The sequence below is a fragment of the Mobula birostris genome, chromosome 22 (assembly GCF_030028105.1).
Source record: "Mobula birostris isolate sMobBir1 chromosome 22, sMobBir1.hap1, whole genome shotgun sequence".
Classification (NCBI taxonomy): domain Eukaryota; kingdom Metazoa; phylum Chordata; class Chondrichthyes; order Myliobatiformes; family Myliobatidae; genus Mobula; species Mobula birostris.
In genome coordinates this window covers 18,406,804-18,433,543 of record NC_092391.1, presented here as the reverse complement: position 1 = coordinate 18,433,543, position 26,740 = coordinate 18,406,804, and the positions used below count along the sequence as shown (strand labels likewise).

General features: G+C 38.7%; 1 protein-coding gene across 6 annotated transcripts in view; it reads left to right on the top strand.

The window, feature by feature from the left end:
• fubp3 (far upstream element (FUSE) binding protein 3) overlaps positions 1–26,740 on the top strand; it is a 94,697-nt gene that overhangs the window by 40,130 nt on the left and 27,827 nt on the right. For all 6 annotated transcript variants that reach the window (XM_072240192.1, XM_072240191.1, XM_072240197.1 and 3 more), the window contains 10 exons: positions 1,075–1,105; positions 1,963–2,012; positions 6,772–6,843; positions 8,041–8,098; positions 9,374–9,539; positions 11,041–11,139; positions 13,206–13,304; positions 14,721–14,823; positions 15,464–15,564; positions 18,137–18,281. In XM_072240192.1, the coding sequence (XP_072096293.1) occupies positions 1,075–1,105; positions 1,963–2,012; positions 6,772–6,843; positions 8,041–8,098; positions 9,374–9,539; positions 11,041–11,139; positions 13,206–13,304; positions 14,721–14,823; positions 15,464–15,564; positions 18,137–18,281 (924 nt within the window). The remainder of the gene's footprint in view (positions 1–1,074; positions 1,106–1,962; positions 2,013–6,771; positions 6,844–8,040; positions 8,099–9,373; positions 9,540–11,040; positions 11,140–13,205; positions 13,305–14,720; positions 14,824–15,463; positions 15,565–18,136; positions 18,282–26,740) is intronic.

Sequence of the window (26,740 nt, the reverse complement as noted above, 5' to 3'; positions counted from 1 at the left end):
AGGTCAGTGTTCTCACACAGGCCAGCATGCTTAGCAATGAGCTTGGACAATCTACCTGACCATCTTCGGAAATTAGCTTTATTTTGAGCTTCATCACAGCAAGAAAATCTCAGAAAACATTTCAGAGCCTCCTTTTAAGAGGGGATGGTTCATATCCTGGAAAGCACCAAACTTCTCAGTGGCGAGAGTATGGAAAGGCCATGCAGATATAAGGAAAATAATTCACAACACTAAATCAGGAGTTCCCAACCAGGGGTCAGTGGATCTCTCGGTTAATGGGAGGGGGCCACGGCATTAAAAAAAAAAGTTGGGAGTCCCTGCTAATCTATGCTTTCTCCCATCCTATCATCTGCCCCACCTGTGGTAGAGTCTACAGAAACCAAACAGCCCCCTCAGCCCTGCAGTCCTAGAGTGGAAATAAGGCATTTTGAACCCAAGTAACTTAAGATTTCAAAGCCTTGTATTTGGCTGAATTGACAGTTTTTTTTTTGCTGTGTGGTGAGCAAAAAGTGGTTAGTGGTGACTATATTTCTGATTTGTATGAAGTTAAAATACATTGTTGCATTGGGAAGTGGTTGCAAATCATCTGCAAACTTCTGAAACATACTTCCTGTATTTCAAGTGAATCTTTAACCTATATAACAGAATTCAAGAAACCTATTACAGGTCGACCTTCACTAATCTGGCGCCATTGGGACCTGAGGAATGCTGGATTAGTGAAAATGCCAAATTACAGAAGGATCACATTAAGCATAATCAGTGCCGGATTATCGAAGGAACTGGATTACAGGTAGTCGGATTAGTGAAGGTCAACCTGTATTAACCTGTGTATTTAAAAATGCTGCCAGCCACGTAATGGTCCTTGATTTCTGTTCTTGGTAAGCTCCCACCATAGTTACCATTGAACTGTCTCAGCTTGCAACTTCCAGTAATAAAGCAATTATCTTGTGGATGGTCTCATTTTCATGGAGGTTCATTCTTGCATTACTTTGTACTAATTTTGTGTGTTAACATGCATGTGATTGAATGACAATTACCTGTGCTGTCTAACTTGGATTCTCCTTTTACTTCCAGTAGTGAACCAGCTTGGAATGGTGCATCAAAGGTAAGCACAGTTTGTTGTAATTATTATGTAGCTGGCTTTTCTGTCTATAAAGCTTTAGGATGCTAACAAATTCACCTTTTTGGTGTTTTATTGTATACAATCCTAGTAGAAAGTGGAACTGCAGAGTTAGTGCAGTGGCAATACTGTGCATGCATAATTAACATGGAGATACATGTTATATGTTTACCATTGTATTAAACACCTTGCGGTTATGATTTTTTTGTATTGACTTGTGCTTTGTACTGCTTTTAAAATTTGTACTAATTTGCATGTGGCTACTGATAAATGTTAATGCTATTACTGGATAGTGAAGATTTAGTCATTGTTCCTGCTTGATGTGGTCTTTGATTGCTAGATATTTGCTCACAGTTTTTGAATTGAATGGATTGAGGGCCTATTTACACCATGGTTTGCACTTGTCAGTTTACCTATCTTCTCCTAATCATAGCCAAAATGGAATATAATTTTGGTGACTTGTTTTGTAGTGAATGCAATTGTATTAGAATCCTGAAGATTCTTAATACGGCATACAGAGCTAAGCACATTTTCCTGTAGCTCAACTCACTTTTCAGCTGACCAGAAGACCACCTGGTTGCTTATAGGAGTGGATATTTTTCTACCAAAATTACCAACACCCTGACTGCCAGAGCTAACTTTGGTGTTGGTTGAAACAATATTGCTGTCTTCAAACTTTTTAATATAAGTAGTCGTCAATTTAGGCAGTTGGTTTCCTTATGATTGACCTATTGAAATATCCTCAACATACCTGTAGTTATGTCAGTGTAACAATGTACACGTAAACAAGAATATTCAAATCTGTCTTTTGTAAACTCCATGTTGTCAAATATTCCTTTCAGGACTATAATGTCAGAAGAATATAAAGTGCCTGATAAAATGGTTGGATTCAGTAAGTATGAAACTTTAGGACTGTAAGTGTTTTAAGTTGTAATAAGTTAAATGCAGTAAATTGTATTTTAAAATAAGTGTAATAGACTTTTTGTGTGAAGCATTAATTATGCAAAGGATCCCACCTTTCTAGCTTGTTCTCCGTCTTTGTTTTTGAAACTTAGTCCCTGTGCAGTTGGAAGTTATAAGCATCTTTTAAAAAGGATTATTCAGATATCAATACAAATTGATAGAGGCTAGTTATCAGTAATTAATTGAGTGAAATTAGAAACCTGAAGTCCATTGATTTGTTCTTTAGAAAAAATATTGTTGCACCATGACAACACTATCATGATTTAACTATGTCAAATTCCAGACGGATTCTTCCCAGGTTATACAGTGCCTTGAAAAAGTATTCAGCACCACACCTATTTACTGTCTCATTTTCTAATTCTGAAATGTATTGAAGTAGGATTTTTGAACTAATCTACAAAACATTGTGCATCATGTCAAATCAAAAAAAAATCCAAAACATGAAAATTAAAAACCAAAATTATGAAGCTGAAATAGTATTCATCCCCTACATAACTACCACGCTAACTTTTCTCAGGTGCAGTACTGTATATTATCTTACAACTCATCCAACTTGATGTAGAAAACCGGAAGATCGCCTGTTTTCAATGAATTCATAAGAATAAGTACCTTCTCTCTCTGTAAGGTCAAAAAGTATAGAAGCTTTTCAACAGACCAAACAAAAATGAAGACAAGATTATTCAAGACAAGTCAGGGAAATGATAGAGAAGCACAAATCTGGGGAAGGGTACAAGACCATCTCAAAGGCACTGAACATACCTTGGAGCTCAGTGCAGTCCATCTTGGAAAAAGTGGAAAAAAAAATATGAAACCACAGCCACACTGTTAAGGTCTGGCCACCCCTCGAACTTAGTTGCTGAAGAATGACACTTGTAAAAGAGGCTACTGTGATGGCAACAGTCACTTGAGTAAGATGCAGAATTTAGTGGCTGCAACTGGAGATGAAGTTCACGGCTCCATAATCTAAGGTCTTGTACAACAAGGGAATGGAAGGAAAAACCCTACCTTGTATAAAACATATTCTTTGCCCATAACGACTTTGCAAAAGCACCTGTTGGAAGATGCTGCAAAGATGTGCTAAAAGGTTTTGTGGTTGTGTGAGACTAAAGTGTAACTTTTTGGTCTCAACACTAAGCAATACGTGTGTAGCCCTTCTGGTAGAGGTAGCATCATGCTATGGGGATGCTTTTCAGCAGCAGGGACTGGAAATCTGGTCAGGATTGATGGGAATGCTGCTAAATACAGAAAGATCCTGGATAAGAACCTGCAAGACTCTGCCAGAAAGCTGAAACTGGGGAGCAAGTTCATCTTTCAGCAGGACATCAGCCCAAAGTGCACTGCCAGAGCAACCATGGAGTGGCTTCAAATGAAGAAAATTGATGTCCTTGAGTGGCCCCATCAGAGACCTGACCTTAACCTGAAGGAACATCTCTGGCAAGCCTTCAACATCTCTGCCGTTCCCTCTGGCACAGATTGAGCAATTTTTGCTTGGGGTACTACGCAAATTTTGCTTCATCACGTTGTTCAAAGCTAATAGGGACTTATCCAAAACGACTAATGGCTGTGGGAGGTAGTTAACTAGTACTGAGCAACGGAGGATAAATACTTTTGAACTGTCATTTCCGTTTTTGAATTAATACAACACACAAAATGCTGGAGGAACTCAGCAGGCCAGACAGCATCCATGGAAAAGAGTAAACTGTCAACTTAACGGACTGAATCCTATGAAGGGCCTTGGCACGAAATGTCGACTGTTTACTCATTTCCGCAGATGCTGCCCGCCCCGCTGAGTTTCTCCAGCATTTTGCATGTTTGCTTGGATTTCCAGCATCTGCAGGTTTTCTCATGTCAGTTTCTAAATGTTTAGTTTTCATTGCTTTTCAGTTTTCCCTGTTTTTTTTTAGCCTCTAGTTTGAAAAAAGAATGTGCTTCACAAATAGAATTTCTCAATTAAATTGATCAAAATCTCGATGTAATTCTCATTTACAGTGGTGATAGAAAGTTTGTGAACCTTTTAGAATTTTTTGTTTCTGCATATGTATGACCTAAAATGTGATCAGATCTTCTCACAAGTCGTAGTACTAAATAATGAGATCCCAATTAAACAAATAACACAAAAATTATACTGCTTTTTTTTATTGAGAAAAATGATCTAATATTACATGTATTTGTTGGGGGAAAAGTATGTGAACTTCTAGGGTTAATAGTTTATTTAAAGGGGAAAATAATCAGGTGCTTCAGTCAATGAGATGACAATCAGGTGTGAGTGTGGGAGGCCCTGCCCTATTTAAAGAACATAAACCTGGGTCTTCATGATCACAGTTTGACCTTCAACACACAGGTTTTGGAAATGTGCCGTGCCTTGATCAAAGGAGATTTCTGAGGGCCTCAGAAAAAAAAGTTGATGCTCGCCAGGCTGGAAAAGGATACAAAACCATTTCTAAAAAAGTTTGGGCTCCACCCATCCACAGTCAGGCAGATAGTCTACAAATGGAAGAAATTAAAAACCGCTGTTACTCTCCCCAGGAGAGGTCGACCAACAAAAATCACTCCAAGATCAAGGCGTGTAATATTCCCAGTAACACCTAAGGAGCTACAGGCCTCTCTTGCTTTTGCTGATGTCAGTGTTCGTGAGACTACTGTCAGGCAAGCACTGAATAACAATGGTGTGCGTGGAAGGATTGCAAGGAGAAAACCACTACTCTCCAAGAAGAACATTGCTGTTCATGTAAAGTTTGCTAAAGACCATGTGGTTAAGCCAGAAGGCTACTGGAAGAATGTTCTATGGATGATTGAGTCCAAAACAGAATCTTTTTGACTTAAATGAGAAGCGATATGTTTGGTGAAAAGCAAACACTGCATTCCAGCACAAGAACCTCATCTCACCTGTGAAATGTGGTGGCATTGTCATGGTTTGGATCTGCTTTGCTGCCTTGGAACCAGGATGGTTTGTCATCATTGATGGAACTATGAATTCTGAATTGTCCTAGCAAGTTCTGCTGGAAAATGTCAGGGCATCACTCCATGAACTGAAGCTTGAGAGAAAGTGAGTCATGCAGCAAGACAACAACCCTAAACACACAGGCAGTCTACCATAGAATGGTTAAAGCAGATAAAATTTCACGTTTTAGAATGGCAAAGTCTTAATCCTATAGAAGAGTTGTGAAAGGATGTGAATTAAGCAGTTCATGCAAGGAAGCCCACAAACATCCCAGAGTTGAAGCAGTTTTGTAAGGAGAAGTGGCCTAAAATTCCTCCAAGTTGATGTGCGGGACTGATCCAACAGTTACCATAAATGTTTGGGTGAAGTTATTGCTATAGAAGGGGGTTACACCAGTTACTGAAATACATGTAATATTGGGTTATTTTTCTCAACAAATAAATGAAAAAGTGTAATGTTTTTGTCTTATTTAATTGGGTTCTCTTTAGGACCTGCGTGAAGATCTGATCACATTTTAGGTCACACTTTTGCAGAGACAGAAAAAAATTCTGAAGGCTTCACAAACTTTCTAGCAGCACTGTGTGTGCACAACAGATTGGGGACTGAGTTTTTTCTCAAGGCACTGTATGGTTGGACCTTGGTCTCTTCTCCAGAAGATTACTTAATTTACAATGATTGTTGCTGGTACTTACTCGTTAGAAACATGGGGCCAGTCAAAAGTGGTCTTTCACCAGCATGCACATCTAATAACTACAGTGTCAATTTTTGAGAAGCATTATAACGATGGTCCATTTGTGTGAAGAGAATCTTTTAATCGGATTGGTGGGTGGTTGGGACAAATGAGGAACATCAACTTGGCAACTTGGTTTACATGACTGCTGAAGAGCTTCAGCCTAAAATGTCGACTGTACTTGTTTCCATAGATGCTGCCTGGCCTGCTGAGTTCCTCCAACATTTTGTGTGTTGCTTAGTTTCCTTGGCTATCCATTTTGCTTGCACAATCTGGAGCTGAGAATTGTATAAAGCTTTGTGCTTGTGTCTGATTACATTTAGTATCTGGTTTGGAGGAGTATTATTTAGTGGATATTGGCTTAGAATGTTTTGCTGCAATTGCCTTTGATAGATGCAGTTAATATCAAGGCAAATTGACATAAATTTTAGTGTTATTTGGGCCTGCTAATGTCAAAAATAAAACATCAAGAAAGAACGTTCAGAGAATAACCCATCTTGGATTTAGTCCCAACTGCAGTAGATGGCTCCCTCACTCGTCTTAACTAATGAATTTGTGTGGTCATAAACTTTATTAATCAATTATCTTTAACTTGCCCTTTGAAGAAAGTATAAGGGGAATGTCAGAGCTCAGTGTTTTTTTAATCCAGTGGTGGGTGTGTGAGGCGCCCTGTCGGGGGTGGTGGTAGAGACACATACATTAGGGGCTTTTAAGAAACTCATAGATAGGCATGTGTATGATAGAAAAATGAAGGGCTAAGTGGGAAGGAAGGAAGGATTAGGTTGACCTGAGTTGGTTAAAAGGTTGGCACAACATCATGGGCTGAGGGGCCTGTATGTACTGTGTTGTAATGTTCTATGTTCTAATGAAGCCTGCCATCACCAGCTGTTATTAAAGGAAGGCTTTTGCTCCTGAACTCTGCAAAAAACAGTATCTACATAGACAACAGCAGCAGTTTTCTAAGTTAGCTTTAATGTTCTGGGCATCCTATTGACTTACTGCTTTTGTTCTGTGTAGTAATTGGCAGGGGAGGAGAACAGATATCACGAATACAGATGGAATCTGGCTGCAAAATACAGATTGCACCTGGTAAGCACTATGCTCTTTAGATTACAAATGTACACATTAGAACCAAGAATAGCCTATTCAGCTTCTAAAGCCTGTTCTGTTACTCAAAGATCATGGCTTGTTTGTTTGCAACCTCAACTTCACATTCCTGCCTAACCATTGGTAACCTTTTGCCCTCTGCTGAACCACTTTGAATATACTGGAAAAACTACCTCAACACCCTTAAGGAAGAGAGCTCCGTAGACTATCGATCTTTAATCTTTTCTAAGTGTGGGGAAGAAAAAGCACCTCACATTAGTCACAAATGGGAGAACCCTTATTTAAAACACTGACATTAAGAAATATCCTATGTTTACACCCTATCAAGACCTTTCAGGAACTAGTATTTCAGCCAAGTTGTCATTGTCTTAAACTTCAGTTGATGCAAGACCAATCAAAGTTGAATAGCAGGCTTTTTGGCAGAGAGTCTGAGGTGAACATCGAGCCCCTTTTTGCACCAATCACTGTTCTTTTAGTCTGTCCATCCTTTCCTCAAGCCAGACCTTCCATTCCAGGTAGTCCAACGCATTAACATCTGTCCTTAAATAAGCAGATGAGTCAGGTACTCCAGACTTGAGTTTGCCATTGCCCAATTTAAAGTAAGATTAACCTTCCTTTTTCATTTCCTCTAGAAACAAATGCTAACTTGCTGTGCTTGCGTACTAGCTGTTATGATTAATGTACTAGATCTCTTTACATCTCAGAATTGTGCAATCTTATTTAAAATGTGTTTTTTAACTTCTACCAAAATGGACAGTTCTGCATTTCTCTGTATTTTATTTGCCAGATCTTTGCCCATTTAGTACCCCTTTGTAGCCTCGAGTCCTCTTCACAAATGACTCTCCTACCTAACCTTAAAGTCATTTGTATCGGTTGTAAAACAGAGATCCTAGCATCTTGTTGTGCTGAATAGAAAAAACCCAATTTATGCCTTAGTTTTCCTGTTGTTAGTCAGTCTTATGCCTGTGTCCATACTTTGCCCCTTAGACAGAAAGCTTTGATAATTCCGCTATCTTTGATGCAGCACTTCATTTTCTGATTTTAAAAAAATATAAGTCACATCTTTCACATGTTTGTCGTTTTTCACAAAAAAATTATCTTGAGCAGATCTGCAGTAATTCTATGGTAATAGGCACCCTAATTTCTTTTGGGTTGACTTTTTGTTTTGCACCTGTCAAGATAGTGGAGGTCTTCCAGAGAGGTCCTGCACGTTAACAGGCTCCCCAGAGAACATTGAGTAAGTCTTTTTTTTTGTCTTCTCTTCACCTGACTGTTTGGCATAATTAACTAGTATTTAATTTGTAGTTTCATGCATATGCCCCTCTTTCTATCCATCCTTTCTCAAAAATACAAGAGTCCTAAAATTAATCATGTTTTGGCTCCTCACCATGGTACCTGAAATCGGTGGCCTTCCGTGGGTGCTACCTTACTTATTAAAAAAATACAAAAGTCACCAATTATATTGGCCAAAATCCACTTTACGAACATAGATCTTAATGATGCCAGGATGAGCTGTATGTAGAACAGCCAGGATAATGTGAATTTCTCTTTAAACTAGAGAAGCATTTATTTTTGTTGGATTAGAACATTTATCTGCTCTCTTGCAAGCAAAAGCACATTGCTATTTTGTTTGAACAATGATTAACCAAATATAAACAGAATTAGAGTTGGTGAATAGTGGTACTGCAAAGTCATGCGTTGTAAGTTTCCAATTCCTGGGAGAGCTCAGTCGACCTCCTTTGTAGGCTAAAACTACAAGACAGGCAAATGTTCAATGGAGTAGTTACATGTTGCTAATAACCATAACATAAGAGCAATAGGATCTATACAGTTGTTTGAAGAAGACATTGATTTTATAGGAAACCTTCTAGTCCGTGGTTAAAAACAACATTGCATGATGCTTGTGTTGGAATTTTAATCCACACTCGTATGTGTGATTTCTAGCACACAAAAGTAGGAAAGCAGCTGCATATTTCCCAGTGACTTGGAATCTTTCGCTCTTGTTTCTGAGAAACGTTCTCCATTTCAGATTCCCTGATGACATCGAATACAGATTTTAATTGTTGTGTAGAGATGTGTAGCTAAGTGGTTTGTGTTTATTTTTCTTTCACCATAGCATTTCAAAATGTAAGGCAGCAGCGGGACATAATTAGGAGAAGTGAAACTGAGAATCAGACTGTGCATTTGTCCTGTACATAATCAAAGTAGAACCCTTTTATGTTTAAAAATCCATCCCAATGAGATTGAAATGGAGTTCACAAGTACCTGCCTGAAGTGAATTGGATTTTGTTAGAATCGCCTTTCTAACAATCCCGTGAAGACTTATTTTCTCAATGGTATTAAACTAGGTAACAGCAAAACTGAACAATTACAGCAAGAGTTAGATCAGTCTATTTTTGACATTTCCTTCAAATTGTGTTTAAAGTAATTTAATTCAATCTTTGTGAGATATTTTAAATGTTATATCTATATACTATCATGACTGGCCAATAACTATTGTTTTATTAATCAGAGAAGCGAAAAGGCTCTTAGGACAGATTGTGGATCGATGTCGGAATGGACCTGGCTTTCACAATGACATTGATGGTTCCAACAGTGCTATACAAGAAATACAAATTCCAGCTAGCAAAGTGGGTCTAGTCATAGGGAAAGGAGGAGAAACAATTAAGCAGCTGCAGGTAAGAAAACTCTTGAGAATATTGTGGAGTCATTACATCTTCAATTACAACAAAATATCGCCTCGCAGTTTAAGAATCCTATGGGATTCCTACTGAGTTGCTAGACATTTTCTCTTTATCTGGACATGAAGCACAGGGGACGCAATGTTGTGTTGACCTGAATTCATTTGTGCAGTATAGATAAAGTTAATTGTGCATTGTGACCAAACTTTTGAATAACATTTATCAAAATTCAGATTTTATTTTAATATAGTTTAACTATATTCTGTTAGGCTGGTAGAAATTAAAAATAAATTGTTTCCCTAATAAGCAATCATAGCAGTTTGGCAAAGGTAACATTGAGTCATTCAAAATTCAGTTATGCCATCCAGTCTACACTGTTGCAGATATTAAAAGTACTTCAGTCACTTGCATTCAATTAGTTTTTCATTTTAATTACACCGTCATTTTTTGTCATACTTTCATAAAGGATTAAAAGTGGAATATATTAAGTCAGAGCAATGATAACATTTCAATATTTTCTACATTTGGAGTTTTTGGGTACAAATAAAGATTGTGGCATTTAGAAATTTCAGGGGGAAAAGAATGTTGAGATGGGCTATGGTTTCTGGTTCATTCAAAGATATCTTTGGCACTTTGGGTGACCTTTCAGAGAGACTTGTGTCATCAATTAAGACTTGGGTTGCAGTGTCCTACTGAGTAGTGAAGAATGAACTGGGGTGGTCTGGATGAGTGTCCAGTGGTGCAGTGTTACTACTTCACAGCCAAATCCAAATCGAATCACTTTTAATCTGAATATCTAATTGTATTGAGCTGCACACTGTACCTGGTTCCAGTCTTAGTTTCAAGTATTTCCTTGAACACAAGTATTTAAAGTGAAGGTTAGAAGCTTCTTGATTAATAGGGCATCAAAGGTTAGAGGGAGAAGGCAGGAGAATGGGTCAAGAGAGATAATAAATCAGCCATGATGGAATGGCAGAGCAGGCTCAGGGGGCCTAAAGACCCAATTTTACTCCTTTGTCTTATGGTATGAATTGAACTTTTCTTGATTGGAAGCTGTCCATAACATCAGCTATTGTAAAAAAAAAAACATGCAAAACGTGATCTAAGGTATATTTTTCTAAAAGTTTCCTAATGTGAACCAAGTGCATTGTTGTTTGGTGTATTGGACTGAATTCTTTTGTTGCCGGGATGTGGTTCATTGACATTCACATGCCAACCTTCACTATCCAGCACTAACCTTCTATGAAATTTGCTAATTATTGATCTCTTGCCAATTGTATCTCCTACTATGGCAAATATAAGTGACCACCCTTATTTTTATAATCCTGAGTCTGATAACTTCTTTAAAATTGTTTTTCTTGAATTTTTCACATCCTAACCAAAAATGTAGAAAGTCATCAGTGTTTCAGTGACAAGAAAAGTATGTAAGTTTAGACATTAAAACCATTGGGAGTGTTTTGTCTACATGTGGAAGTGTGATCTTTGTTTTTTTTTACAGGAGAGAACAGGTGTAAAAATGATCATGATTCAGGACGGACCACTTCCCACAGGTGCAGATAAACCACTGAGGATTACAGGGGATCCATACAAAGTTCAAGTGAGTTCAACTATGTATCTAGTTAACATTAAGAAAGCTGATTAGTACATTTTTTTTGCAATTTATCCCACTGCACTTTGTCATACTGTGCTTTAAAATTGTGTCTAAGTGAATACTTAAGCTCTTGTGCATAAGTTCGTAAGCACACTAACTTTGGTTTAATCTCTAGTTCCTTTTTAAACTTGCTGGTTACCTTATCATTGTTGACTGTTTGACCATTGGTAAAGTGCAAATTGAAAACTACTAGTTCTAGGATATTGGAAGTAACAATATTCATTGTAACAATACCAAAGTACCCTTTGACAATTTGGAACACGTCAAGGATGCTGGATCTCGAACACCTAACAGTTGAACATTAATTTAGTGCAAATGCAAAAAATTAATCTGTGCATTTTATTATTTTGCAGTACACTTTCCTGATTTTTGCTGTCTTTAGGTTCTCCAATGCCCATATCTTTAAATGTCTTTGTACTTGCAGTATACTTATGTGGAATTGTGTGTATATATCCATGCTTGCAAGTGCAGTAATTCTCTGGAAGATCAGAAACATGTTAGTATTTATGAATCTAACAGAACCGTACTAGGCTCTGTATTGGAACATATTTTCAGCAGTTAGTTGAGCTAAGAAAACAAATGCCAGAAATATTCAGCAAGTCACTGCATTTGTGCAGAGAGGTGCAGTTAACATTTCAAGTTGATGGTCATCTTCAATATCTAAGTCAGGTTTGCACTAGAACATTTACCTGGGTGACAGAAGCCTAGAAGCAGTGCTCGCTGAAAAGAATGTAGCCTGCTGGTTGCACACTTAGAAATTCAACTTGAAACATTTAGTCTTCCCACCACCAGCATATTGTGGTTGATGCTGCTGTTTTTGAAATCCTTTGCTTGGAGGTAACCCTGACAACAAAGTTCAGAAACTTTGAGATTTCAACATTTAAGAGAAATGTGGAAAGGTACATGGATGGGAAGAATATGGAGGGCTAGGCAAATTAAGTTTGACACAGACTAGATGGGCCAAAGGGCCCATTTCAGTGCTATAGTCTGTGTGATTCTATAACTTTCTTTAAAGGGAGCAAATAAAAAATGCTCTTCATTCAAATGAACACAATATTGCTTGACATAATTCTTTCCAGGGTTTCAATTTAACTTCATATTTTCAATATCTGTAATTTTTAGCTTTTCAGAGAAAATACTGCACCTGGTCAACTGCTAGCAGTGAAAATGTAGATGAGAAAATGTGTGTTCCACTTGTAGCTCTGTAATTGTGCTGTTTAATATTAATAGATTACGAAGACACGTAGTTCTCTTTTATTGTCATTTAGTAATGCATGCATTAAGAACATTATTTCCTCCGGTGTGATATCACAAAACACAGAACAAACCAATACTAAAAAAACTGACAAAACCACATAATTATAACATATAGTTACAACAGTGCACAATACCATAACTTGATGAAGAACAGCCCGCGAGCACAGTAAAGTTCAAAGTTTCTCAAATATCCCACATCTCACGCAGACGGGAGAAGGAAGAAAAACTCTCCCTGCCATGCCGACCACAATCCGACTCTGAGTCATCCGAAAACTTCGAGCTCTGATCAGCTCTCCGACACCGAGTACTGAGCGTCATCTCTGTCCGAGCGATTCAACCTCTTTCTCGGTTGCCAAAAGTAGGCAAGGCCGGGGATTTTGAGGCCTACTCTCCGAAAGGTTCCTGACCACGCAGTAATGACAGCAGCGAACGAGCGTTTCAGAAATTTTTCCAGATGTTCCTCTGTGCTTTCATGTCCATTCTCCATCAAATCAGAATTGTCCACGGCCCCTATTTAACAGATACGACATCATTTTTCACCGGAGAGCTGCGCACACGCGGCACGCTGCCATCTTCTCCTCCCACCTTTAACGTAATGCATTTCAGTTTTACAGCATTGTCTTATAATTTGCAATGAATGTTTGCTGTGTGGATTTTTCAGGATACAAAATGCTTGCACAAATGATTTGTCTATCTCCAATAACAATGTTGGCTTTTAACCTCCTCCCTGCCTTGCCCTAATATCATTCCTGCAGCAAGCTAAGGAGATGGTCTTGGAAATAATCAGAGATAAAGATCAAGGTGATTTCAGGCGGAATGAATTTGGTTCCAGATTGGGTGGAAATAGTATAGATGTAAGTACTGCTTTAATTGTGAATTGAAGTTACAAAGTTTATGCATCAGTTTTGCCTTGTATTAGATTAGATCTATACCATAAGACTTATTTATTGGATATACAAAGTAAGTGGCATGGATGTAGTTTTTCGTGTCAGAAAATATATTCAAGTTTTAAATAGCCAGGGTACACCCACTGCATTCATTTCTGATTTGTTACCATGGAGGTGTCTGTGTGTAAGCAGTGGTGAAAATAATTCATCTCTCCAGGCTAATGTTAAACATTCAATGAAAAACACTTTAGATTATCCTGACTAATATGAATTTAAGTATACTGAAAATGGTGCTGTGCTTATTTCTTCAAGTCCAGATCCTATGAATGAAGGCTTGATTGTATTTTAAGGGATTTTGCATGTTTAAGAGGCAAATATAGCTAACTCCACAATGGCTTTGGTAGCATGGATCAATTAGCCAAACAAGCAGAGTCCAGGTGTAACTCCTGGTTGCTGAACTAACCCATAGTCACCAGCACCATAATTTCACCACCTTGACAGGTGGTATTGAAAGTTAACACAATTCTTTCTATTCCCCAAACAGTAGCCCATGCCAGAAGTAGACATTGGGATCAAATTGGGCCTGGTTCTTGTGTCCTGTGATTGAAAAGTATAATCATAACCAACAGTCAGGTGGACAAATTAATTAAACTAAAATTTATATATTACAGTTTTATTTTTTTAGAATGGTGGGGAATCTCATGGAAATCTATGAAATATTGAAAGGCCTAGATATTTATTTGGAGAGGATGTTTCCTGTAGTGGGGGAGTCTGGGACTAGGGGACGCTGCCTCAGAGTAGAGGGATGTCCATTTAGAACAGATGGAGAGGTAATTTCTTTAGTTAGAGGGTGGTGAATATGTGGAATTCATTGCTACAAGATGGCTGTGGAGACCAAGTCATTGGGTACATTTAAAAAGGAGGTTGATAGGTTCTTGATTAGTCCGGGTCTGAAAGGTTACAGGGAGCAGTCAGGAGAACGGGGCTGAGAAAATAATAAATCAGCCATGATGGAATGGCAGCAGACTCAATGGGCTGAATGGTCTAATTCTTCTACATCTTGAGGTCTATAACTCACCAAAAACTCTGATCCTACAGGGTGGTGATGAAAGTGACAAAATCACAAATCTACATATTATGCAAAGCTAACATATATATTTGGTTGCTTGAATTATTGTTAGTGGTCTTTACAGTAGTCCAAACACGTTGGTTTGATTGGTTAAAAGTTTTTTTATTAAAATACTTGCATTGTAGTCTGTACTTTGCCGGAGAGATATATATACACATACGTACACGTACACACACTCACACTCTCACTCTCTCTCTCTCTCTCTTAACTGTGTTCTTGTATAAATGGAGTTCAGACTTTTATCTTTTTCTTAGGTTGCTGTACCTAGATTTGCTGTTGGTATCGTAATAGGAAGAAATGGTGAAATGATAAAAAAGATTCAGAATGACGCTGGTGTCAGGATTCAGTTTAAGCCAGGTAACGCAACAGATTCAGTTTGTGTTGGCTGTTGGGCAGTTTTCTGAAGAGGCCTGTTGAGTGCTACTATTCGTAGTAGAGTTGTTAAATTGTCTGCAGTTGAGGATACAAAGATTGCCCACAAATTGTTTAACCATAATTTCCCTTTGCCTGGTAATGTCTGTATGGTAGCGTAACACTGTTACAACCTAGGCACGATTCTGCCATTGTCAAGAATTTGTACGTTTTCCCCATGAACGCATGGTTTGCTCCCACATAAAAACTATGGGTTATGTTAATTGGTCAAGTGGGTGCAACTGTAATCCTAAACATTCCTGAAAATTCTTCAGATCAGTAAGTGCCCCAGTGAAGGCATCGCTGGAAAAAGGTTTTGCTATTTATTTGAGGTGCTACACTTGTCCACTGCTTTATTTGATAGTGAGGGTTTGCAGTAGTTGCCCAAGTTAATCACCATTTAAAGGATGTTGTACTGTGCTGAAAGTAACAGAAATATAATTGTCTAAAATGTTAGCACTGTCATTCTGGGATAATATTGGAGCATGTTATTGTTCTTGACATGAAGCACTTAACTGCTTAGCCATTATATTTGGAAAGGACACCAGGAATTGTATGTCTCTCACTAACTTGTTTCTTTTTCTAGATGATGGTGTTATGCCAGACAGAATTGCTCAGGTGATGGGACCTCCAGATAGGTGTCAAAATGCTGCTCATATGATTAACGAACTTATTCACACTGCCCAGGTGAGGAAACAATAGTCTAACTGATAGTACACACAAGACTGGAGTTTCTATCATTCCAGTACAATCCGGGGTTGGGGGGCGCGCGTAGGGAATTAATGAACAATGTAAAAAGTTTCGATACTTCGAAGTTGAGTATTTTCAAAATTAGCCCAGTATACTAGTGGTTTGCTTGATCAGTGGTTGGAATCTAATTTATCTGAACTGGACCTGCTCACAAAATTGCCAATGTCCCTAGGTTTTTGAAGCAATTGGATTTTGTTTCTCAGGCATGTTGCTGCTGGTGGACATGTTTTTTAAAAAGTCTTAATCTCAAAGTTTAATTTGCTAAGGCATACTGAGAACATTAAATGGTTCAGTGCAAGATTTATGGTCAGTTTACTCACAGGTGAAGGATTGAATATCCTTAGCAAAATCTACTTGTTAGTGACAAGTCTATTTTAGTCATGTTAATAAAACAGCATCAAGTCACCATACTGGAATACATGAAGGCATTCTATTTAATGGCAAAAAAATACTCTATCCAAAAGTGAAGTCATGTGGTTTAAGAAATATTTTCTTTGCAATTGAGCACATGTATTTTAATAATATATTACCGTTCAATCAGAATTTTCAAACACCTTTAGCTACAATGTTTAAACTGCCCATAATGGTTATAGTTTAGACCAGGGGTGGCCAACCTTTTATATGCCATGCGTCAATGTTTTCACTCACGAGTTCAGATGCGCCATACAACTTTTGTACCCCCATTCAATTCTTGTAAAAATAAGCTAATATAGACATATTTAGTATTTTTACATATATTTATTTAATATAAAAACAAGTTAAACATTACTTACCTTAAGACTTCTTTTAACAAATATATTTTGTCTTTTGATTTCTTCTTTTTTCTTAATCACGTATTCTTTCCGTAACTCAGACCTAAGCACTAGCTTCAATTTTCCTTCTATTTCAGTCTGATGTTGTGTTTTTATAGTGTCTATTAAGATCACGTCTTCTATTATGTGAGAAAGTGTTTTCACAAACAATGCACAACGGTTTTCCTGACAGACCCGCTATAAACAAGAACTCATTTTCCCACTGTTCATTGAATTCACACTTACTATCACTTTCTTCTTTTGCACTGTGATGGGTAAAAACAAGGCTTAATTTTCGAAAAAGTACAAAACTGCAAATGTTCACAAAGTACGGACAAAGCACAACTCCGTAGCGCACGAGTGTCAATTGTAAACTGGCAAAAACCTGTGATGCAACGCTGGTACAGACGCCTGGCGCCTCAGGATCAAACAAGTATCAAACGTGTATTGGAACAGTTATGGAACGACTGCAGAACAAAAGTCCTTCATTCCTAGTTTGACTCATTGAATATTTTTTTAAAATTGAAAACAGAGATAACATTCGCCAAAAGATGTGCACAAAATAATAAAATCACTAAAAATAATTGCTAAGTTTTAGATTTATTCTCAGTAAAATCCATTCCTTGCTCTAAGCTACTTGAATTCCTGTTACAGATTTTTTTCTCTACAAATTGGTTTTTGGTTAATACTTCTTGCATGAGTAGGCTTACTTTTTTATTATTATCACTGGGGTGCAGTGCACCACTTCTAATCATCCAGTGTGCCACTGTTGGCACATGTGCCATAGGTTGGCCATCTCTGGTTTAGACTATCAGTTGATTATGTATTCTTATGTAGCTTTGTTTAATTTTGCATCAATGATTTTATCCCCTCTTCACCTGGACTACTTTCTTTCTACGTTCCATGGGTACATCCCCCACTTTTTTTTTTTGGCTCATATTTGTATCTAATCACATCAAGGCAAACTGATTTAATAGGATCTGGCATTTTATGTAATATTTCATGTTAATGCTGATGTGGTTGGCCAATCAGCCTGTTCTTTGGAGGGTGGGGAAGTAGTATAAACACCTATGTTCTGTTTAGAAGATTAGAAACATCCATCCCTGTACTTCAACCTGACCTGCTTTTAAATTTTCCAACATTTTGCATTTCAACTAATACCATCAAAGGGCAAGATGCATATCTTGAAAGTAGAAACTGAATTGTAATTGCATAATTATTTCCTGTCAAATGTCTCTTCATATGATCTGGAATCCTTGTCAGATCTTGTAAAGTGTTACAGACGTGAGCATTTGTACAATATAGTGGGCAAAAATGTTGGTTAAAAAAATGCTCTTCCTTTTTTTCTTTGCCTTTATCATGTCTAAGTTTTTACATTAAACAATTGTGAATTCTAATAGACTTAGTAGAACCCACTAAAACGTTAGCAAACTATTGCATCTGCGAAGTGTAATGTTGTAATACTAGTTTAGTTCCATTAGATGGAGTGTACTTTCACAATTCATATGACTGCTACAGGAAATAAAACTACTAAAGGCAGTAGTGTCTTGTAAAGTCGGTATACTGTCAGCTCTTGTGCCATTAAACTAACTGTCTGCCCTAAAGATGAGGAACATATTTTTGTTCTCCATGTCGCATTTAAATTCTACTTGGTATTTGAATGAAAATGTCTGTGTAGTTCTGCTCTTCACTTTTTATTTAACTCTTTATTCTTTCAGGAGCGAGATGGTCAATCCGGCTTTGGTGGTCCTGGAAGAGGCCGGGGTAGGGGTCGTAGTGACTGGAATGTGGGACCTCCAGGTGGCATGCAGGAAATAACATACACAATACCCGCTGATAAATGTGGCTTAGTTATTGGAAGAGGTATGATCAATTAAATATAATTAACTTAACATTTCACACTACATTGACTGGGAGTTTCTGAATATAGGAAAATCAAAGATAGCAAACCATTTCTCTCCTTTTTGATAAAGGTGGGTAAAGCGACTTGCATTGGCATCTGTTCATGGTCGGTACATGTTGGTTGGAAAGCTTGGTGTACTCTAAGATTTTACAGTAGTAGCTCAGGGACAGACCAGCTTAAACTACTTCCCCCAACTATACAGAGGTAAACCACTTTCCCCAACTATACAGAGTGTCCATTTAAGCTCTTTGTCATCTCATCCTCTACCATGTCAAGACTTGCCATTGAAGATACCATTCCTTCAAGCTGTGGGAGTAATGTTGTTGGGAGCAGTGCTGAAATACTGCAATTTTTAAGCTTCTCACTGAGGAAACCTTCAGTCAATGAAAGACTGAATGCTTAAATTCTATTTGGGAATGCTACTATGTTTCCTGATAGCTTTGGCCAGCCCTTTGAGAACTTTAGAGAAAAGTTATGAAAGCTTTTTTGACTTAAGGTTCAACTCTATCTTTTCTCTTCTCAAGAACCAAGCCTGAACACACTCCTGAGCCTCGCCATCTACAAGTCAGGAATGTGTTGCTGCTGCAGCAACACTCAAGCTCAGTGCCATCCAGAGCAAGGCATTCCCTCATCAGTCACCCTGAAACATGTATTCTTTCCACCAGTGCCTGGTGTCTGTACCATTTAGAGAATGCTCGGCATTTACTTGTCAATGCTAACCCCAACAGCATCTCCCAAAGCTGTGACTTCTACCACCAAAGCAAAGATAATAGGTCATGGGAACATCACCATCTACCTCCAGTACATAAAATATCCTGACTTGGAATGGTGTATTTCGGTTAAGTGGGACGCATCAGGACCAGTACATTTTGGCCCAGTTAAGTGGCTGCCCCAATTAACATAAGTTTCATGGAAATAGTTAGAAGGGTATTTTTTAAAAAAATAATAAACTACCGTTTAACTGAGTAAATGAAGTACAGAACAAATTAGAACACTTACCAGAACCTCTACAGTACTATAAAATTGTATTAGTTCATAATAGTTGTCGATGGAGGAATTCATCTGGTATATGCTGCTGTGTCCTTTTGACTGTAAATGAACAAAATAGCACAGACACACTGCTTTCATGCAATGCAGTTGATTATTGCAGCCCTCCAATCTTCATTTTCATTACACCATTCAAGATAATTGTCAATAAACTTCAAATTCTTCATAGTTCTTAGTTTGCTAAAGTAGTGAAGTAGTGAGGACAAGGGAGATGTCCTCTTTTTTTAAAGAAAGAGGCTTCCCTTCCTCCACTATCAACTCTGCTCTCAAACGCATCTCCCCCATTTCACGCACATCTGCTCTCACTCCATCCTCTTGCCGCCCCCACCAGCCCACCTACCACCCCACCAGCCTCCGGGTCCAACATATTCTCCGCAACTTCCGCCACCTCCAACAGGATCCCACCACTAAGCACATCTTTCCCTCCCCCCCCCTGCTTTCCGCAGGGATCGCTCCCTACGCGACTCCCTTGTCCATTCGTCCCCCCCATCCCTTCCCACTGATCTCCCTCCTGGCACTTATCCTTGTAAGCGGAACAAGTGCTACACATGCCCCTACACTTCCTCCCTTACCACCATTCAGGGCCCCAGACAGTCCTTCCAGGTGAGGCGACACTTCACCTGTGAGTCGGCTGGGGTGATATACTACGTCCGGTGCTTCCGATGTGGCCTTCTATATATTGACGAGACCTGACGCAGACTGGGAGACCTCTTTGCTGAACACCTACGCTCTGTCCGCCAGAGAAAGCAGGATCTCCCAGTGGCTACACATTTTAATTCCACGTCCCATTCCCATTCTGACATGTCCATCCATGGCCTCCTCTACTGTAAAGATGAAGCCACACTCAGGTTGGAGGAACAACATCTTATATTCCGTCTGGGTAGCCTCCGACCTGATGGCATGAACATCGACTTCTCTAACTTCCGCTAGTGCCCCACCTCCTCCTAGTACCCCACCTCCCCCTAGTACCCCATCCGTTATTTATTTTTATACATACATTCTTTCTCTCACTCTCGTTTTTCTCCCTCTGTCCCTCTGACTATACCTCTTGCCCGTCCTCTGTTCCCCCCCCCCCCCCCCATCTTTCTCCCCGGATCTCCTGTCCCATGACCCTCTCGTATCCCTTTTGCCAACCACCTGTCCAGCTCTTGGCTCCATCCCTCCCCCTCCTGTCTTCTCCTATCATTTCGGATCTCCTCCTCCTCCCCCCACTTTCAAATCTCTTACTAACTCTTCCTTCAGATAGTCCTGACGAAGTGTCTCAGCCTGAAACGTCGACTGTACCTCTTCCTAGAGATGCTGCCTGGCCTGCTGCGTTCACCAGCAACTTTGATGTGTGTTGCTTGAATTTCCAGCATCTGCAGAATTCCTGTTGTTACTGAATAGGCTTACTGTTTATTTCTCACCAATTATCAGTGACAAGAATCACTGGTTTTTGAACACAAACACACACCCAACTGACGCTATTTTAAAAACTGTTCATTCTAAGCACAGTGCCGTGTCTATAATGGCCACACAAATGCACATGACTGATTTCGGCAGCAGCCTGTCGCAATTAAGAGGCATTGTGTCCCAAATAAGCAGCTGCCCCGATTAACCAATGGCCTGATTATCTGGAACCACTGTATATTCTTGTTAACTCTGCTTCTAAATTCAGCACCTCCCACCCAACACCAAGGGAGCACCATCACCAGGAGAGCTGTAGTGGTTCAAGAAGGTCTCTCATTAATATCACTTCAAGGGCAATTAGGATAGACAGCCCTGCCAGCAATGTGCAGGAACTGGCAAAACAAAGATAGGCAGAAAGTACACTAACATTTAGAGAGCAGTTCTTTAACTACTGCAAGAAGGCACTTAACACATTGATGCTTGTTCCTCTGCCAGACTGAGGCAAGCTTCTAGTTACAACAGTCAGAGTTGTCTGCTTTCTTGAAGATGTTCATTGTTGTGGTATTTGAGATCCCTTGGAATATTGTTTTCTTCCCAGTTGTGGATTTATATAGCACCCCAAATCCACTGGAAGGAGAAATGAACTAACATTCCCAAAATTGTTACCCCAATTAAATTCAGTTTTCTTGGGCAGATTACATTGTTTGCACACCCAACAGCAGACTCTCAAAGCATGAATATTACCCTGCACACTCTCAAAATGAGATTACCAGGTAGGCATTGGGTATCAGTGGACCATCAGCGCTCTCACTGAAGCATTTGAAATGAGAGCACAAGACCTCGCCAGGTGACAAACACCTGACTTGTTTACAGCTGATACCTGCAACAGATTGAACTGTATCAGATCGATTGTGAGAATATGGCAAGTGTGCAAACATTGATTGATCATGCGGTGCATTGATTGAGTCTCCAGTATTTGGGAAGCACTCACTTTCCAGTTTCTCAAGTCCACATATTTTCATCTTTGTGGGCTCGGTTCAAAGCTTCCATGTTGTAAGTTGTCCAGCATGTACCTCAACTTACATAACTCAGTAAAAACATATAATCCTACTACTCTGTTGTTGCTCTGGCTCTGCATACACATTATAAGGAGTATTTGGAGTCCATCCCAGGCTGGATTTACTGGCTGCTGCAAGCATCTTCTTCAGGATGTGGTTCATGGCAGTATCTGAACAGTTGAGTTAAATGCTCAGGTTTAAACTTCATACTTGGTTGACCTATTTAAATATTTTGCTGGACAGCTACATATCCAACTTGCAAAGCTCAGGTTATGTATAGTTGTCAGGAGCAGAACCCTGCCATTAACTGGGGAAGTGCTGTAATAGTGCTTGAGTCTACTGTGACTGATGCAGTCCATGCAGATTTCACTCAAATTTAGTTCACATAAGGGACAGTTGTTCAAACAGTAAGAGCCCAGGTGATCAAGGACAATCTGACAAATTGGATCTGTTTGCATTCAGGGAACAATGAGCATGTAAATCAAAGGTCCTTGGTATTCCCTTGTGCCCTGACATCCATTATGTATATCTTTGTGCCCTTTTCTAAAATGCAAAGGATTTTGATGTGGAACTTTCCATTTCCTGTGCCAGACCTGCTGAATTCCTCCAGCAGTTTATATGGTGTTAATCTCACATTTTTCAGTATTAAATTTCATTTACCATTCCCACTTTATCAATTCAATGTCATTCTGCAGCCAAGGGCCCTGACCACTACCAACCCCAACCCACCCCACTCTGAGCACCATCAATTTTTAGCTGAGCTTACTAATCATACCACCCACTTGAACAAACAGCAAGTGAATATATAAACAAATTCACTTCTCATCCCACTGTCTGAAGACCCAAGGTGCTGCTGTTCCTTGGGTCTCATTTGAACAGTCTGGGGAAAATAACAGATCACAGTGGGGAAACAGACGGAGAACTAAAGTGGAATCCCACGTCACTTTAGGACCATTTGTTTTCACATATTGTCACCTAATGTGCATAAAGATTTCTTCATTATAATAGATTGCACATTATAAAGTTTACTAAGTTGAAAGAAGTGCAATTGCATTGCTGCTTAATCCTAAACTGTGTTCAAAAGGGTTAAGGAAGTAACAAAAATAGCAAGTTCTTTATGGCAGAAGCCAGAAGGTAGATGTTTTGTAAATTATGTCAACATGGCAGGGAAGTAAAAGGGATTTTAAAACCAAATTAGTTAATTGTTCTGTATTTTCCACCAAATACCTCTACATATTGGTTAAAAGTGAGTCTTTTTTTTTCTAACAATTAATAGACTAAATGAGACTTGCTCATTCTTGCTGAATTTAGGGATTTGTAAACTGGAGATCTGTTGACAACTGTGAATAATGTATACTGAATGGCAGGTTTACAAAAACTCGCTGGTTGAGTTGTAGTCAGAACTGATGCTCTAATTTGAAAATGAGTCTGGCTCATTTGAAATTTGAAAATAGTTGTCAACCAGTAATTTTTTTTCGGTTTGTTCTGTTTATTCTCTTAACGTCAGGAAATGTTCAGTATGCTGTCTTTAACAAATCTCTCTTTATTGCTGTGAGGTGCCAAATGCTCTAGCTGTGTTAAAATGTTATTTTTTATTAGTGGCCAATGTATGAAGTCAGTGATTTACATCAGTCTTGGCCTTCAATTTAAAAAGAAGCAAAATGCAAAGAAAGTGACTAAAAGTTTTAGAAATATGAAAGACATTCCCCCCCCCCCCCCGGGTAAAGTCTGTGAAATCTTTGAAGCCTGTTTGTTCTTTTCGAGAGTTAAACTTTGTTAGGACTCCTTTACATTTTCATGAAGAGAATAATGAAGTGGCTTAAATTTCTGACACAACCCTTGACCTGTTTTAACTAAACTAGTAATGGCTGAATGGAGCTGTTTTTAAGATGAAACGTGACTCCAATCGCCCAAAATCAGTTCTCTTTTCCCTACCTCCCCTCCACCCTACAAAACCCACATAAAAAAAGACCAGTTCATTTGACTATATAGTGGTTGTGAGAACAGGGGCGGATGAAGAAGCACACGCTTTGAAAACCCAGTGCCTCATTGTTCACATCTTTAGCTTAATGTGACTTACAATATACTGAAGCTAATGTGACATTAATTGTTGGTGGTTGAGGTTTCGGTTCATGATCTTGTGTGAATCTCTCCTCTCTCCAACAACCCCTACCCCCCACTCTTGTCCTCCTTTGGACAGACTGCAATTGAAATCCGACTGCATAACCAATGTTTCATGGGTCTTTTCAGGATCACTCTATCTCCCAGTCTCTAAAGTTGATGTCCGGCATTGCCTTTTCAGTGGCTCTGACCAGCTGAAAGAATCCTGAAAAGGCATCGAGGCAATAGAAACGTCAAGTGCTTTCTATGTTGCGTGAAGGCAGGAGCTGGAAGATAAATCGTTACTTCTCTTCACCATATTACCATGATAAAAAAAAAATTGATGGATAATTCCCCAGTGCTGGGCAGTGTCATTGCTGTCTTTTTAGTGATTTGATTAATTGCTTTACAATTTTCATCAAGTACCATTGCAGTCGGTTTCACATTGCATCCCTGTCAGGCGGAAGAATAGACTGACTGTTGAACGTGTCTGTGACTGGCCACCAAGCGTCTTGTGAGTGACCTCCCCCCAGTGGGTGCATTAACCACCAAGGGCATCCCTTTAGAGACACTGCAGAGGGGGTGGGGGCGAGAAATTGAGTGAGTGAAGCAGCCAGAGCAAGCACACACAAGAGATGTAATTGATGTTAGGACATAAACATTAGATTTTAATCAGCATGCAAGTTTGAAAAGGCTTTGAGTTCAGATTGTTCAATGAATAAAGCTGTGAAGGGAAGGCGTAAATTGGCTACATCTAGGAAGGCCATGCTTTAATTGATTTTGTAGGGGAATAGCCTTTTTTTGTAAAAGTTCCCGGGCTTCCATATGTTTAACAGGTACTATTCCTGGTTTCTAACAACATTACAAAAGGGGAGCAATTTAGATGCATTCTGCACTGTAACTGGGGGCGGATAAGAATTCATGGAGAGAAATCCTTATAAATTTCTTTTACATTAATATCACTGTGGTAATTGTTAGCAGGGTTTTTTGATCACTTAAATTCTGTTGTAGGCATTTTGTTTTCAGTGCAGATTAATCTTTTGTTTTGCAATAGTAAATGAAGCGCAATCCAAATTAAACTCTGCACCTTAACGCTTTGATTTTGTTTAATTGTCGTGATTGTAGCCGGATTCAATTCAATGCTCTGTATTACTTAAGTGTCTCCAGCTTGTTCCAATCTGCTAATAGTTTTCATATTCCGGTATCGTGTTACTGAATTTTAGAGTGTTGTCAAATCTGCAACCTACTGCATAAATAAAGTTAGCACCATTGTTCATCAAGATTTTTTGCTTGGCCTTTACAATTGTTGGTATAAGTCAAATGTCCTGACCTGATTTTTGTCACAGGAATTGTTAACATGTTAGCTCGTTCTGGTCACATAAATTTGCTATAGTGACGGCTCATTCTTTAATTGTTCATGATAAATGCTATCCTCATTTAAAATATTCTCAACTTGCATTTTATTCCCATTTATTCTGTGTTATGAATTTTGCAGTGTGTGATGCATTTTGTTATGGCAATATTGTATTTTCTGCTTTGGTCTAAGTGAGCTGTCAATATTTTCAAAGAAAATTGTTTCCACCAAGAGCTATTGTTAGTCACCTCTATCTTTTCAATCTCAATTTCTTGCCCTCTGATTAAGGAAAAGGAAGGAAAATGAACCTAAAATTTTAATGTGGTGCAGTAACTTTTTAAAACTGGTTCTGTGTAAATAAACTACTGTGTACAACTTAAGAGCAAGTTCTTTGGTTTTGGTCAGTTGAGAAATCTTAGTACCCTTAATTATAAAACAAAGGAAAGGCATTTGCTGTGAATAAGAATTGCCTTGATTAAGTCAGGGTGCTGCTGTCTTCACGAATTATTTTTGAAATAGTCTTGTTTACTCACTGCATTAGGGTTATGGTCCTGAAATGCTAGCAATGCCCATATCCTATGTTTAAAGTTCAAAAAATGGGAACTTCCCACCTTTTGGTGTGGTTTGAGTTCTGTGTTTGTTTTTTTTATAGAGAACAAAGGAAGCAACAGCAGGGCATTTAGTCCTTCTGAATGCTCTGCTCTGCTGAGTAAGACTAGCTGATCACATTTCAACACTTTGTATCCTTTGATTTTCCCCTAATTTCCAAGACTCTGTATTGAACGTGCAGAATAAGTGAGCATCTACACCCCTCGAAAGATTTGTCACTTGTAGATGAAATTTCTCCTCTTACACCTAATTGGCTCACTACCTGTGAGACTTTTGTTCATGAGATCTCAGCCAAAATCAACCTGCCAGGTCCCCTAAGAATTTTGTTATTAAAAAAGGATGTATACTCAGTTTCTCCTCGTATGAAAGTGGTTTTATTCAACGGACCTGTTTGCACTCTAAAGTAACTTTATCCTTGCTTGGGTAAGATTATGCACACTTGCAGTTCTCCACGTGTGGTCTTGCCAAGGCCTTGCATGATTACAGTAAAATTATTTTTGCGATCTGATCCTTTTGTACAGAATTTAACATTGTTTTACTTAATTGTATATGGTATCTGGTTATTACATGCTTTCTGTACAAGGAAATCCAGGTCCCTCTGAATACTTTAATTTCTTATTTTAAACTATTTTAATAAAAGTTCTTTTCTATTTTCTCCAAGGTGCATAACTTCTGTTATCCTTGCAGCTGTTTTCCTGTCAGACTTTATATTGCAAACAGGCTGGAATATGCTACACTTGCTTTACCTTTAACTTTTCTTCCTGTAAACACCTGCAAGAAAATGAATCTCAAGATTGTTAGGATGCTGCTGTCTTCACCTGCATTATTTTTGAAAAGTTTTTGAAATTTTTTGGTCACCTAC